The sequence below is a fragment of the Bombyx mandarina genome, chromosome 09 (assembly GCF_030267445.1).
Source record: "Bombyx mandarina strain Sakado chromosome 09, ASM3026744v2".
Classification (NCBI taxonomy): Eukaryota; Metazoa; Arthropoda; class Insecta; order Lepidoptera; family Bombycidae; genus Bombyx; species Bombyx mandarina.
The window spans coordinates 4,587,296-4,601,137 of NC_143216.1; the positions used below are offsets into that span (position 1 = coordinate 4,587,296).

The 13,842-nt window shown below is 34.3% G+C and overlaps 1 protein-coding gene across 1 annotated transcript; it reads right to left on the bottom strand.

Annotated features, from left to right (window-relative positions):
• Positions 1-1,919: 1,919 nt before the first annotated feature.
• LOC114240845 (testisin) lies at positions 1,920-11,482 on the bottom strand. Its single transcript, XM_028171529.2, has 7 exons — positions 11,191-11,482; positions 9,698-9,883; positions 8,728-8,962; positions 7,993-8,105; positions 6,509-6,670; positions 4,919-5,081; positions 1,920-2,326 (listed from the first exon to the last, which is right to left on the bottom strand). The coding sequence occupies exons 1-7, from the start codon at positions 11,419-11,421 to the stop codon at positions 2,097-2,099; spliced, it is 1,320 nt and encodes a 439-aa protein (XP_028027330.2). The 5' UTR covers positions 11,422-11,482; the 3' UTR covers positions 1,920-2,096.
• Positions 11,483-13,842: the final 2,360 nt, after the last annotated feature.

A 13,842-nucleotide genomic window follows, 5' to 3' on the forward strand; every position in this document is an offset into this window, starting at 1 on the left:
TATATTTAACTCGTTATTAAAAAATATAAACATACACAAGAGCTTTTCGTAACTTTTTCATGAAAACGTGTTAATACCGATGGTATTAGATTTTTTTGGTATTTGGGATTTTGAAGAAGCAATTTCTCTTACATGTCAGTGCATCGTTCAGTATGTTAGTGAATTAATAAAGGCTCTACGTAAATGAAGCACTTCACCCGGTCCTGGTGAAACTGGAGAGGTCTTCCGGCCATTACACACAGTATCCCTTCCTCATAAAAAAACGGATCTTCCGCCAAGTTGCCGAGAGCAACAGCACCAATAGCAGACAGTAGCTCGAGGTGATTCAGGTTATGATATATAAGAAAGATTATTTGATCTCAAATAAAAGCTTACCACACCTTTATGCGATTCCGATCGGTAACCTTGTGATATTTAAAACATTGAATATTGTAAAATTAAATGTAAACCTGAAAATCAGTTTAATTATTATCCATTAGGATATTAGTTAGTTTATCGAAGTTCACCGAGTGAGTGAATACCACCGACCGCTCTAAGATATGATGAGGAATTCTCAATAGTATTATAATACGGCTTATGTTAGTTGTAATGCCCAATTGGTGGAACCAGCTCGTGCGATCTTGCAACACGCCATACCATTATTTAAAAATCTAAAACTATTACGGACACAATAGAACTAACAGCTTTTACATATAAATAAAATAATAAAAAAAAAACAGGCGTGGAAAAAAATATCCAACGGCTCATTTAACATACTATATTTGACGTATTTGCTGTTGTAACCAATATAATCTACCTTATAGCGATTTATTTAATAATAAATTCAGAAAATAACAGAAGATACTTTTTGAAACTACACATTTAATATTCTGAATAAGCTAGGTGACTTACACATTCCTAAAACAAAATTGTGTAGATTCAAAGTAACGAGCGTAGCGCAGGACGTTTCTAGAGAATTCTACAACCGTGTAATTGAATTTCTGAAGCGCAACACGCTTCTGTCTTTATGAGGGTCGTCACTTTAATAATAAATTGCTTTTTATAAAACATGATTTTATTCTTTGCAATCCGAGAAAAGGAATTCAATTCAAATTGTAGAAACAACGTGGGTATTCAAAAGGGATACTAAACACTTTCAAAGTTTGGTGTAATTTCAATTATTTTTATTATAAAACTGACGAAATTAATTTATTTTTGAATGATTCTCACTAGTATATTAGTTAAAAATACCCGTGTTTTACTATTGAATTTACTACTTTCATTTTTTGTCATTGTGTGTCATAATAGTACATTAGCCTTCGGCTCGGGTGGCAATTTTACACGCGGAAGGAAATGTCCTATTTTTCTCCCTTGGTGCACATACTATTTTTTCTCCTACCAGGCCGAAAGTTCGTTCAGTACCGAGCCGGGGTCCAGGGGCGAAGCCCTGGCTAGGGGTAGGGGGGCGGAGCCCCCCCATACTCATAAAACAACAATTTAACTGTTTTTGAATTTTTAAATAAACTACTACTAATTGAATAAGAACTGTCTGATGAACTCATTTTTGTTTAATACTTCACTATTAAATTTGATTGCCTTTTGTTTATTTCACTTTTACACTAAACACAATATTGCAAATTACCCGAGCACAACAATGGCGGAGAATTTTAGGTGCGTGAGAGCAGACGTAGACACTAACGCGCATGCGCACTTGTCATTACCCAGGGAGAAAAAGGTACACTTTCTTCCTTGTACAGCGGGAGGTAAAGTTAGACTTTCTTCCCTGTACAGCGGGAGGAAAACCGAACTTTTGGCGTAGGTAGGAGAAAAATTAATAAGTCTTATAGTCTTAGAGCATTCGAAGCTACGATCTATAGTGACTGCTTTATATGTATTTTCATTTAGTAAAAAAATTATGTACTAATTTAAAAAAAACACAATTTACAAGTTCATTAAACACATTTTTTATATATATTTTCCACTAACTTATGCATATGAGTTTTGTTACAATATTATCATAATCTTAAAAATATGTATTGGGTAATATCACAATTTTTTGTTTACACTTATATCAACATGTTGTTAATAACATTTTTTCGCTTATGTCTCCTTACATTTTATTCCACGACATTCATTAAATAGTGCAAGCCGGAATGATGGTATATCCAACCATAGTGTGGACCCACGTCGGTGTAAACCATGTAGTAGGTAGGATCACATTCGCTATGTCCAGGTGAGATTCCGCATTTAGAAAGGACTCCTCTTAGATACCAAGTTACTTTGTGATCTGTCTGTATTGCCCTCACTATGAGTCCTCCGCCACTGTCTCCATTACGAGGATTGACAGCTGAAATAAAATAGTTACCGGTTTATTTTTCTTGCTCATGCAAATTATTAATTACAAGCGGTCCACTCCGGCTCCGCTCGGGTCTTTAAGAAAAATTTCGACGATAATTGACGTTGTTTTATTGCGGCATAACTATAATAGTTAGACATATACTGTCGCGACTTTTTTGTAAATAATAATGTGTTCTACAAAGTCGTAGTACATTATTTTATTCTATCATCAAAAGTTTTCACAGGGCACGCGATGTAAATAATAGCTTAGATAATTTTTTTACACCTTGGGTTACATTATTGGAGTTTTAGTAAAGTTCCCTAATTTTTTTTCAAAAAATATTATAGCCTATGTCACTTGGGAGTACTTATAGTGTATCTTCCAAACAGTGAAAGTATTTTTCAAATCGGTTCAGTAGTTTTGGAGCCTATTCAAAACAAACAAACAAACAAATCTTTCCTCTTTATAATATTAGTATAGACTACGCATTGATCCTAAAAATTCATTCAAAAACATTTCAGTCTTATTTTAATAGATCAACTGTGGTTGAAAATATTCCAGACCTTTAATGCTTTTATTATCAATTTACATATCAGTATGGTTATTGGAGCATATATTATAGAAAATGTATAATTTTTTTTATTTTTTTATTTATTTATTTTAGGTCGCTTTTTAACATCTCAGGTCATTAGCGACCACTATTGGCTATTTACATTACATAATACAGTAGATTACACTAGTTTATAAACATTTAACATTTTCAAAAAATTTATGGTTTGCAGACATCCATCCTGATTTAGACAGTCTTTCAAGTTATTAGGAACTTTACATAGTCTTTTTTCATTGTCAAATGCTGTACACTCTACTAATAGATGCAAAACAGTAAGGTCGTGTCCACACTTGCATTTGTTTCTATCTGTTTTAGTGATTAAATGGATATGTGTCATATTTGTGTGCCCAATACGCAATCTGGTGATAACGACTTGGTCTTTTCTACTGGTGTATGAACTAGGAGATTTGTCAAAAATCGATTTTCTAATATTAAATAATGTTGTTGTGTTGTCTGTTTTCCAATAATGATCCCAATTCACTTTAATTTTACGTTTGAAATATTTTTGTAATTCCACTGGAGTTGATTTATTTATATGCCTTTCATTCTCATTAATTGCATTTCTCGCTTCACTATCTGCTTTTTCATTGCCAACTATCCCTTGATGACTCGGAACCCATATAATTTCGAATTTGTAGTTATTTTTAAGCATATTTATCATTTTTTGCTGGATTTCTTTAATGAGAGTGTTCGTATTATTTGTATTTTGTAACGCTGTCAAGCATGATTTTGAATCAGTATATATTACAAACTTATTTGTATTAGATTCACTATGTATCAACTCCAAAGCTTTGAGAATAGCTATCCCTTCACAACTAAAAATGGAATTAAAATCTCCTAGTTTATATCGATAACAATTATCACCAGTCACTACTGAACATCCTGATTTTCCGTTCATAACTGACCCGTCAGTATAGAAAATGTTACAACCAGTATATCTACTATTAATTTCATAGAATGAGTTTTTATATATGTCTTGAGGAGTGTCGTCTTTTTTGTTTTTAGCTAGTTCAAGGTTAATGGGGAATTCAAAGTTTTCCCATGGACCAGATGAAAGTAGTTTCTTAGTAAAGATTTTTGGGATTTTAAGATTCAGTTCGTTTAAATATTTGGATGCTCTGATTCGTAAAGGCTGCAGTAAATTAGGTTGAAGTTCGTATTCTGTATCTACGGCTGTTGTTTTATTGTAGTAATAGTATGTTGGATTTTCAGGTTGAGACAGTATGTTTATAGCATATGAAATTACAAGTTCCTTTCTTCTAAGTCCTAGTGGCATTTCTCCAGCTTCAGCTAAGATGCTCTTAATCGGGCTTGTTTTGAACGCACCAATACTCAGTCGAAGAGCGGTGTTTTGTATGCTTTCCAAGGCATCAAGTGAACAAAATGTATAATTGTCAAGCAAAAAATCTCTAAAATTTCGTATACAATTTTACATAGGATACCTTCACAAAATCTAATACTACGGATAAATTTAAGTTATGCTTTTTAATTATTAAACAAAGAAGGAAAGTAACTATACTGAGACCTAAGAACTTATATCTCAAGATGGGTGGCGCATTTATGTTGTAGATGTCTATGAGCTTCCAGTAAACACTTAACACCATGAATGAATGAACTCCCCTCCACGGTGTTTTCCGAGCGCTACGCTATGACATGTCCTTCTTCAAACGAGGCTTGCGGAGAGTTCTTTATGGTAGGCAGCGGCTTGGCTCTGCCCCTGGCATTGCTGACGTCCTTGAGCGACGGTGACCACTTACCATCAGGTGGGCCGTATGCTCGTCTGCCTACATAGGCAATAAAAAAAAAAAAAAAAAAAAAAAAAAAAAAAAAAAAAAAAAAAAAAAAAACACCACGCGGGCTGTTATCTCGTCCACCCACCTAAGCAATAAAATAAAAAAAAGTATTTGACAAATTTAATGTCTCTTGGTATATACTTAAACGTCTACCGACAGCGTATCGCTAGCGATAATTACATTAAACACTTTAATTACCAGATTTAGGACCGTAGCCGGTACAAAACGTGAATTCATTCAACAACGGCCGGTAAACGTTCGCGTCAAAATTTATACATGTCGTGTCATTCTGTACTATAGTGTTCGCTGCTCTCAAGGTATCTGACTGCACGTTCTTTTCTGTAGCTCCAAAGCCTACCATCTAGAAAATTTTATTCAATTATTCACAGGTTTAGTTAAAAAAAAAAAAGTTTAAAAAAACTAACAAAATACGCTTTTATAGAAAAAAGCGTGGGGTGCTTTTCAGGATATTATCAAAATAGCCCTTCTACTCATATCTGTTCATAAAATATTTATAGCTACTGATACCATGCATCCCACGGTTTTTTTTACAATAAAATCATTTTTTCTTACACTATTTTTAATTCAAATTTATTAAAATTTATTTTCTATTTTAGTTGGATTTTCTATAAAAAGAATTTTGTTAGTTTTTTTTAAAGTGTTTTTTTTTAGTTGAGTTTCAATTTCTTTTTAATTTTTTGCTTTAATATTGATTTGTCATCGGTCCTTAATAAGTATTTAAAGTATACCAAATTTCGAATTAATCCGACGCTTTGAAATGGGTCAAAATCATGTTCAAAGATTCCGTTACATACTAACATACATATGTCTGAAGCTAATAAAAGCGTATTAATATTAAGACTCAAAATATAAGTTTACGATTTTCATGTGACTATTATTTGTACATGTATCTAATTCTAATAGATTACCACACCATGTGAGGATATGTTTATTATTATTAAAAATTAAACCGGAAAAAAAATATTGCATAATTGCTGTCGGTAGAGTGTCTTTTGAGCCCGCAAAGATAGTAAACAGTAACAGTAAGATAGTAAACACCATGATATTTTTACTTGCCTGCTTGTGAAATCATGTCTCAAGATGGGCGGTGCCATTGTCATTGATGATGTCCATGGGCTCTCATATGGTAGCTATAAGAGTTATTATTATGCTGTACGAGTTTCACAAGGTTACATGAAAAATACAATCAAAATGACTTCTATAACTGGCTAATGGCTTAAATAACACAGATAATGAAATTTATTAAGCTATTTATCTACTACCTTCTGGTAAATTAACGACGCAAGCTTTATACTTAGCCCTTTATTAATATATTATATACTAGACCTTGTGTTTTTATTTTATTTAATCGCCTATCAGATTTTTTTTCCTACCTAAGCTGATAGCCTTGAGAGGCTATATCAGCGTCGCCTTAACTAGTAGGTGAGCTCACGGGACTCAAACCTGATGAGGTTGCTAACACGAATCCTAGCAAGAGCCGTGCTTTGCAGAATCTGCCACCGGATCGGAAACGCGACCCACTGAGAAGATCCGGCAAGAAACTCAGTGGGCTGTGTCTGAGAGTTAATTTACTCGTCGAGCCCTTCGTCGCAAGCGACGGGTTCGACGAGAACGATGACCGCTGCTTGAGGTACCTAGAAGCACCCTTAGTGGATCTGGAGGACCCGATATGACGTGTAAAACGCCTATCAGAACTCGAGTAGAGCTCCAGCGAAACCTGGTACTTGATATTAACTGATCGTAAAACCACGGACATTAGATACTCACTATTGCTTCTTTTCCGAATAATTTCGTTTTTTCGTACACAGGTCCCCAAATGCAAAGTGGCTGAACATAATCAGTGAATGTCCAAGTGAAAACTTTTAATATCGCTAGATCAGACGTTGAGTATGTGTAGGTGTAGCTGGGATGTAATATAATTTTTTGGACCTAAAAACATTAAAAGTGCACTATATATCGAGGGGAGAAAGGTTATTTGTTTTTTTTTATTGCTTAGATGGGTGGACGAGCTCACAGCCCACCTGGTGTTAAGTGGTTACTGGAGCCCATAGTCATCTACAACGTAAATGCACCACCCACCTTGAGATATAAGTTCCAAAGTCTAAAGTATAGTTACAACGTCTGCCCCACCCTTCAAAGCGAAACGCATTACTGCTCCACGGCAGAAATAGGCAGGGTGGTGGTACCTACCCGCGCGGACTCACAAGAGGTCCTACCACCAGTAGTTACACAAATTATAAGTTTGCGGGTTTGATTTTTTATTACACGATGTTATTCCTTCACCGTGGAAGTCAATCGTGAGCATTTGTTGAGTACGGTTTAAACGACATTTCGCCTAATACGCGAAATTTCTCTTTGTAATTAAAGGTCCTTTTTATTTGGTATTAGTATCACCAGTTCGATGTTTTTAATTGAACAACGATTACTATTTACTCCATTCAAATAGCTGAAGAAGTTTTTTGTCATGATATTTTTTCCAAGTTTTATAGATTAAAGATTAAATGGCTCTCCTGTAAAGTTGCAAAAATGTCACTTAAACTAAACAGAGTTCATTGGCGACAGGGATTTACAAAAAAAATTGTGTGCTTTTGTGTATATTTTACCATTTTAACATAACATTTTTCAAATCACATTTAAATCTTATTACTGGTGGTAGGACCTCTTGTGAGTCCGGACGGGTAGGTACCACTGCCTTGCTTATTTCTGCCGTGAAGCAGTAATGCGTTTCGGTTTGAAGGGTGGGGCAGCCGTTGTAACTATACTGAGACCTTAGAACTTATATCTCAAGGTGGGTGGCGCATTTACGTTGTAGATGTATATGGGCTCCAGTAACCACTTAACATCAGGTGGGCTGTGAGCTCGTCCACCCATCTAAGCAATAAAAAAAAAGGAATAAAATATTTAATATACGCATTAAGTTTATTGAATAAGTTATGGAATACTTTTTTTATTTTATTTTTATTGCCCTAGTAGGCAGACGAGCATACGGCCCACCTGATTGTGAGTGGTTACCGTCGCCCATGGACCTCAGCAATGCCAGGAGCAGAGCCAAGCCGCTGCCTACCGGAAACTCACAATAAAAGTTAATGTTTGTTAAGCAGCGAGCATACATCACATATATGGAGTATCAGCGAAAATATAGGGATTAATAATGAATATGTATTTATAAATAAGTTGAATAAGTGCAGTTAATACTATGAAAATATGTAAATAGTTACAAGCAGGTAAACAGTGAATTCATGCGAACATACCAATCTTTCTTGTCTACCAACTTGAGTTAAATCTTTGTGATTATTTACTCCAGCGATTACTACAATATTGTTTGCTTCAACTAAGCTACCATTCATAAATAGACAATGACCGGCTGGAACCAAAGTCAGGTTAGAATCATTAATATATTTTAATTAACAAATTTAAACCATAGTAGGGAATCGCTGAATGTCGTCAGTCTGGATCGACGTCGCCCAAAACACGTTATTACGGATCCTCCCAATCTATTAAGGGTGCTGTTAGGTACCTCAAGCACCGGTCACCGTCCTCGTCGAATCCGTCGCTTGTGACGAAGGGCTCGACGAGCGAATCAACTCACAGAGACAGCCCACTGAGTTTCCCGCCGGATCTTCTCAGTGGGTCGCGTTTCCGATGCGGTGGTAGATTCTGCAAAACACTGCTCTTGCTAGGGGCAGTGTTAGCAACACTCCGGTTTGAGCCCCGTGAGCTCACCTACACGTTAGGGCGAAGCTGAAATAGCCTCTCAAGGCTATCAGCATAGGTACGTAATGTAATGACGTATAAGAACACTTTATGCGTCGTCATCTTGGGCCTCTCTCGCTGACTTTTAAGCCGGCGCACGAAATATTCACGGGGTGTTACCAAGGTAAATGGTTTTATATAAAAATTCCTATGCTGGTCCCCGGATTGAGGACAACAGTTTTATGCCGTAAGATGCTGTGCGTTGATTACAATTAAATCAGTAAATTAAATACCTGTCAAAACTGCTCTCCTTGAAATGATGGTTCCACCACAATTGTAAACACCTATAACTGATTTTGGTTGTCTTATCAGTATAGCAACGTGCCACGGCCAATCCCCTGCCTTTGCTTCAGTCCTTACAGAGGTCAATTCGGTATTTTCCAGGGATCTTCGACCACATACATGAGCATATTTTTTTCCACCATTATATTTATTTGTTATGTCGTAGGAGCTTGTTTTTTGTCTGGCCTGCAACACATGTTTGAATTATAGTGAACAGATGCATGGTCAATTTAATAAAATTATAGATGCTCTAATTAGAAATTCTAAATGGCTAAAGCGATAAGTTTACTTTGAGATTACTGGTGGTAGGACCTCTTGTGAGTCCGCTTGGTTAGGTACCACCGCCCTGCCTATTTCTGCCGTAAAGCAGTAATGCGTTTCGGCTTGAAGGGTGGGGCAGCCGTTGTAACTATACTGAGACCTTAGAACTCATATCTCAAGGTGGGTGGCGGCATTTATCTTATAGATGTCTGTGAGCTCGTCCACCCATCTATGCAATAAAAATAAAGGTTTTTCGTGTTTATTACATTGTGTATTTGTTCAGTTCATTATTCGTTCATTTGGATGTCGAATAGTATTAAGCTATTTTAAACTACCCTTTAAAAATATGTAGGTATTTATCGGCTTTCTTCTGTCTTCTGAGTCGGTCTCTTCATTACTGAAGGTCGTGTGTAATCTAAAATGTGGACCACTCGATGCACAATGCTTCCCCACGTCTTCCTGTCCTCGGCGGTCTTTATAGCCTAGGTTATTGGCAGGCCGGTGAGCGTCTTAACCAGATCAGACTAGCGGGTATCGCTTATCGGCTTTATTAGTTTCAAAAGGATCAATGAGAGAATTAACTATTTAAATTACATAACAAATTTAGGTCGTAATCTTTGAGATTAATTTTTCGGGATAATAATAATAGATGTTATTTACCTTGATTTCATCATTACAAAGAATCACTTTGTTGATGGAGAACATCGTTACGACGGGTACATCGTTTCCACTCGAATTTCGTATATTCAGATCAAACGTGAAACGTTCTTGTAAAGGGCCGATCGGACGAATTATTATATGATGCCAGTTATTTCTTACAACAACGAAGGTTGTATTTTGCGATGCCTAAACAAAAACATTATTGTACTAGGAATGTGAAACATTATCTTTTCCATATAAAGGTTTGACGGACACTTTAATAATACTCAGTCATCTCACTACCCGCTTATTACTAATCGTAAGCATCGGCAGTCACGTCTCATTTTAATAGGCTTATATTATATTAAATAGTTCATATTATAATTATTAAGCACCTAATTTTATAGAAGCAATATTCCAATTGAAAGATGCGCTTGGTACTATAAGGTCTATTGTTTTTGTAATCAACTGTTCACAGCGTTAATATTAACTGCAGGTTGATGACTTTTTGAAAAAACATGTAACTTCATGTATGTAACTTCACATGTGTTTTTCAGTATTCAGAATTAGCATCCTAAAGTTGTTAATATTAAATAATAACAACCATACTATTTGAATTAAATCGTTTCGCATCATAAATATGTATCGATTGCAACTATTTATTACATTGTTTAAATTGAATTTTATGCAAACTAAGATAATCACAGAATCAACATAAATTTTGATACCGTAAATTAAAAACTAACTTATTCAGCAGTATTTTAAGATGCGCCCAAACTGAATACTTTGATAAATAGATTATTATTGTAAAACTTAGCACTATCTATTTAGTAGATAAAACCATTGCCCATATAAATAAATATATTTTCAATGAACTGCGAAAGAGCAGTCATTCTGAATGAGCTAGTTTAATGTGTATTGATGATATCAAAATGCATACAATTTTTTTAAACAATTCAAAAACCACCAATGCTTCCCTACATATGACGATCTCAAATTAAATTTACCTTGAACAACGACCGAAAGGTCTAGTTCACAAATTAAATATTATCTATATATTATTAATACGTGAAGCAAAAACTTTGTATCACTTTTTACGAAAATTGCGCGGACCGAGGAGTATGAAATTTTCCACACTTATAGAGAATATAGAGAAGAAGTGCACAATGCTAATATCTTTTTAAAATAATGCATAAAAGATACATTAAATCAAAAAAAAAACACATTACACACACTACATATATGTATTTGACGCACACACGCATGCATACTATTTATTGTCAAACTTTTGTTCTTGACGTCTGTTGTCAAATTGAGATTAAATATTGTTTGTCTTTGTTAATATTTTTTATAGTGTAGCCTTGGCGAAATTTGTGATTATAGAAGTATAAAATACAATCATAATAGTGTACAAACTTACAATTCCAATTAACTATAGTCGAATTTCGACTACTGCGGGACCTCTAGTAATAAATAAATTCTGTTAAAATTTTAATCTAAACACAAATACTCACCTTATTTATTTTTATTTCCTTTTCGAAATAAACTTCCATTTCAACTTTTTCTAAATTATTGTAGAGTTCGAAATTCACTACTGCTCGCCAGTCAAATCCCTTTACATTGTCGAAATATATTATACCCAAACCGCAAGGATTATACCGTGTCAAAGCTGGTCCGTATAAGGACATGGTATTTACATTTCCTATTAAATACAAGAAAAATACGTAATATAAATAAATACACATTTTTAACAATTCTTCCTTCACAGCTTTATCTTAACAAAGACTGAGTTATAATAGCAATTTATATAAAGATATTTAACATTAATATAATAAAGTTATCGTGGCTATTAAATACAGCGTGTGCGATATTACTCTAAAGACTGATTACTTTTTATATAGTTTATCTTTTTAAACCTTTACTTACAATTACACATTACAATTTGTCAGTGAATCACACTGCAACCCACTTTGTCAGTTGCAGGAACTCTTTGTTATAAGGTTTAGCTTTGTTGGCACATTGTATATAAACTCAGGGGTCATTTGAAAAAACCAGCTTAAGCTTGAGACAGAAGATCGTATTATTCTTAGTCGAGTAACCTTTGAATAAGCCTGAATTAAAGTCATGGTCAATAATGATGATCAGTTGCAACCGCTTTATTCTCCTGCTGTGCCATCTGATTCACATACTCTCACTCTCACAAGCTTATTGGGTAGGCGAGATCTTTACCGAGTCAGTCTGTGGGTACGGGATATCGTTTTCAGAACTTACAATGGAGTTCTCCCATGATGACTTCCGCAAATTATTTTTTCTCTAATTATTATCCGCTAAGCAATTAAACATTTGCTAATCCTAATTACAAAGTCATTAAGACTTCAGATTCACCTCTAAGCGTAGATGATAGCATTTATTTAACTGTAACAATAGTTAGTGCTCCAACAAAAAATCAAATTTTATTATGGTTCTCTCCAAATTACAAAATAAACTGTTTAAATTGATATCCACCTATTTACTGGGAACCTTTAACCACGAAATTATAACTATTAAAAACAAATAATTTTATGTACGGAACCTAAAGTGTAAGCATAAGTCCAATACATATTAAATCGAATATCCTAATTAATTGGCCTAGTATTCAATTAGTCACACAGACTGACAATAATGCGTTTGTAGACAGTAAGTCATGAACAGCTGTAATTGTTAACCTAGTAACCTAAACGAATACAATTGTAACGTTGATACAATTTTTGTTCCCATTCATCTGGTTTTTAATGAGACTGCTGTGCAATCAAGATTTTCTGTAATTACCAATATTAGTGTTATGATTCCTTTGGATGTGTTTCTTTGCTATGGGTTGCAAGAAATTTAGGACATAGTATATTTTCCCGTAAATTATAGAGTGGACGGTAGCGTGGTATATACATGTGATGCGTAGAGAGAAGATGCATGTGACTAGGAGATGTATGGAAATGGTAGTGCAAGGTAGAGGGGGAAGAGGTCGATCGAAGAAGACATGGATGGAGTGTGTGAATGACGATATAAGAGAGAGAGGAGTGAGTGTTGATCTGACGGCTAATAGAAAAAAATGGAAGAGAAAAATTATCTTTCTATTCCTAACTTTATTGTATTCACGTAACCACGCGAATACAGTGGTTAATATAAAATGAATTTTTATTAAATTCCTTTCTGCATTTAAAGTATTTTCTGCGTCTGACGGCTAATTCATATAACGAACACCCTGTAGACATGAAGATATCTTCGAAAGTCGTTGCCCACTGTATTCTGACCTTAAATTCTTTGAAAATATTGTATCTTCTCTGGGAATTGTTATTTGTTTTGAAATACGCAAATCTCTAGTAATGTCTGAAGTATTTTAGTTTATAGAAAATGATGTATTGTATTTCTCAAAGATAACAAACATATAGCTGTGGAATATAGAAATAAGGTCACGATTATTTTTAGTAATTAATTACAATATGCGTAATATAATTTTAGTCGATCAATTTTGACGCCATTTAAAGGTCAGAGTAATCACAACAGTATCGTCGCGACACAGCGAGTTTATGTATTAGTTGCGAAATTAAATGATAAGACATTAAAAATTAAAGAGTTATTTACTCTACATAGTGTTAACTATTATAGTAGTCCTCCAGTAGTCGAAATTCGACTATAATTAATTGAAATTACAAGCTTGAACATTATTCCGGTTCTATAGTCAAAAATTATTATACTTTTAGAATCACAGATTTTGCCAAGACTACTTATAGACAAATAATATTAAAAATAAACAATATTAACCTAGTCTCAATCTGACCACAGACTTTAAGCAATAACAAAATTTTGACAATAAACAAAAAGTATGTATATTATTATGTGTGTGTGTCAAATACATGGTAGTGTGCAATGTTTTTTTTATTAATTTAATGTATTATTAATGCATAATAAATAAATAATATTAGCATTCTGCACTCCTTTATATTCTATATAAGTGTGGGAAATCTCATACTCCTCCGTTCGCGCAATTTTGGTAAAAAGGGATACAAATTTCTTGCTTCACGTATTAATATATGCTAGATGATGATAGGTATTTAATATATGCTAGATGTTTTTTTTTTATAACGACATCTTGTTGTGTCTTTAAAGCGGTTAGTTGCCCTCAATTAAGA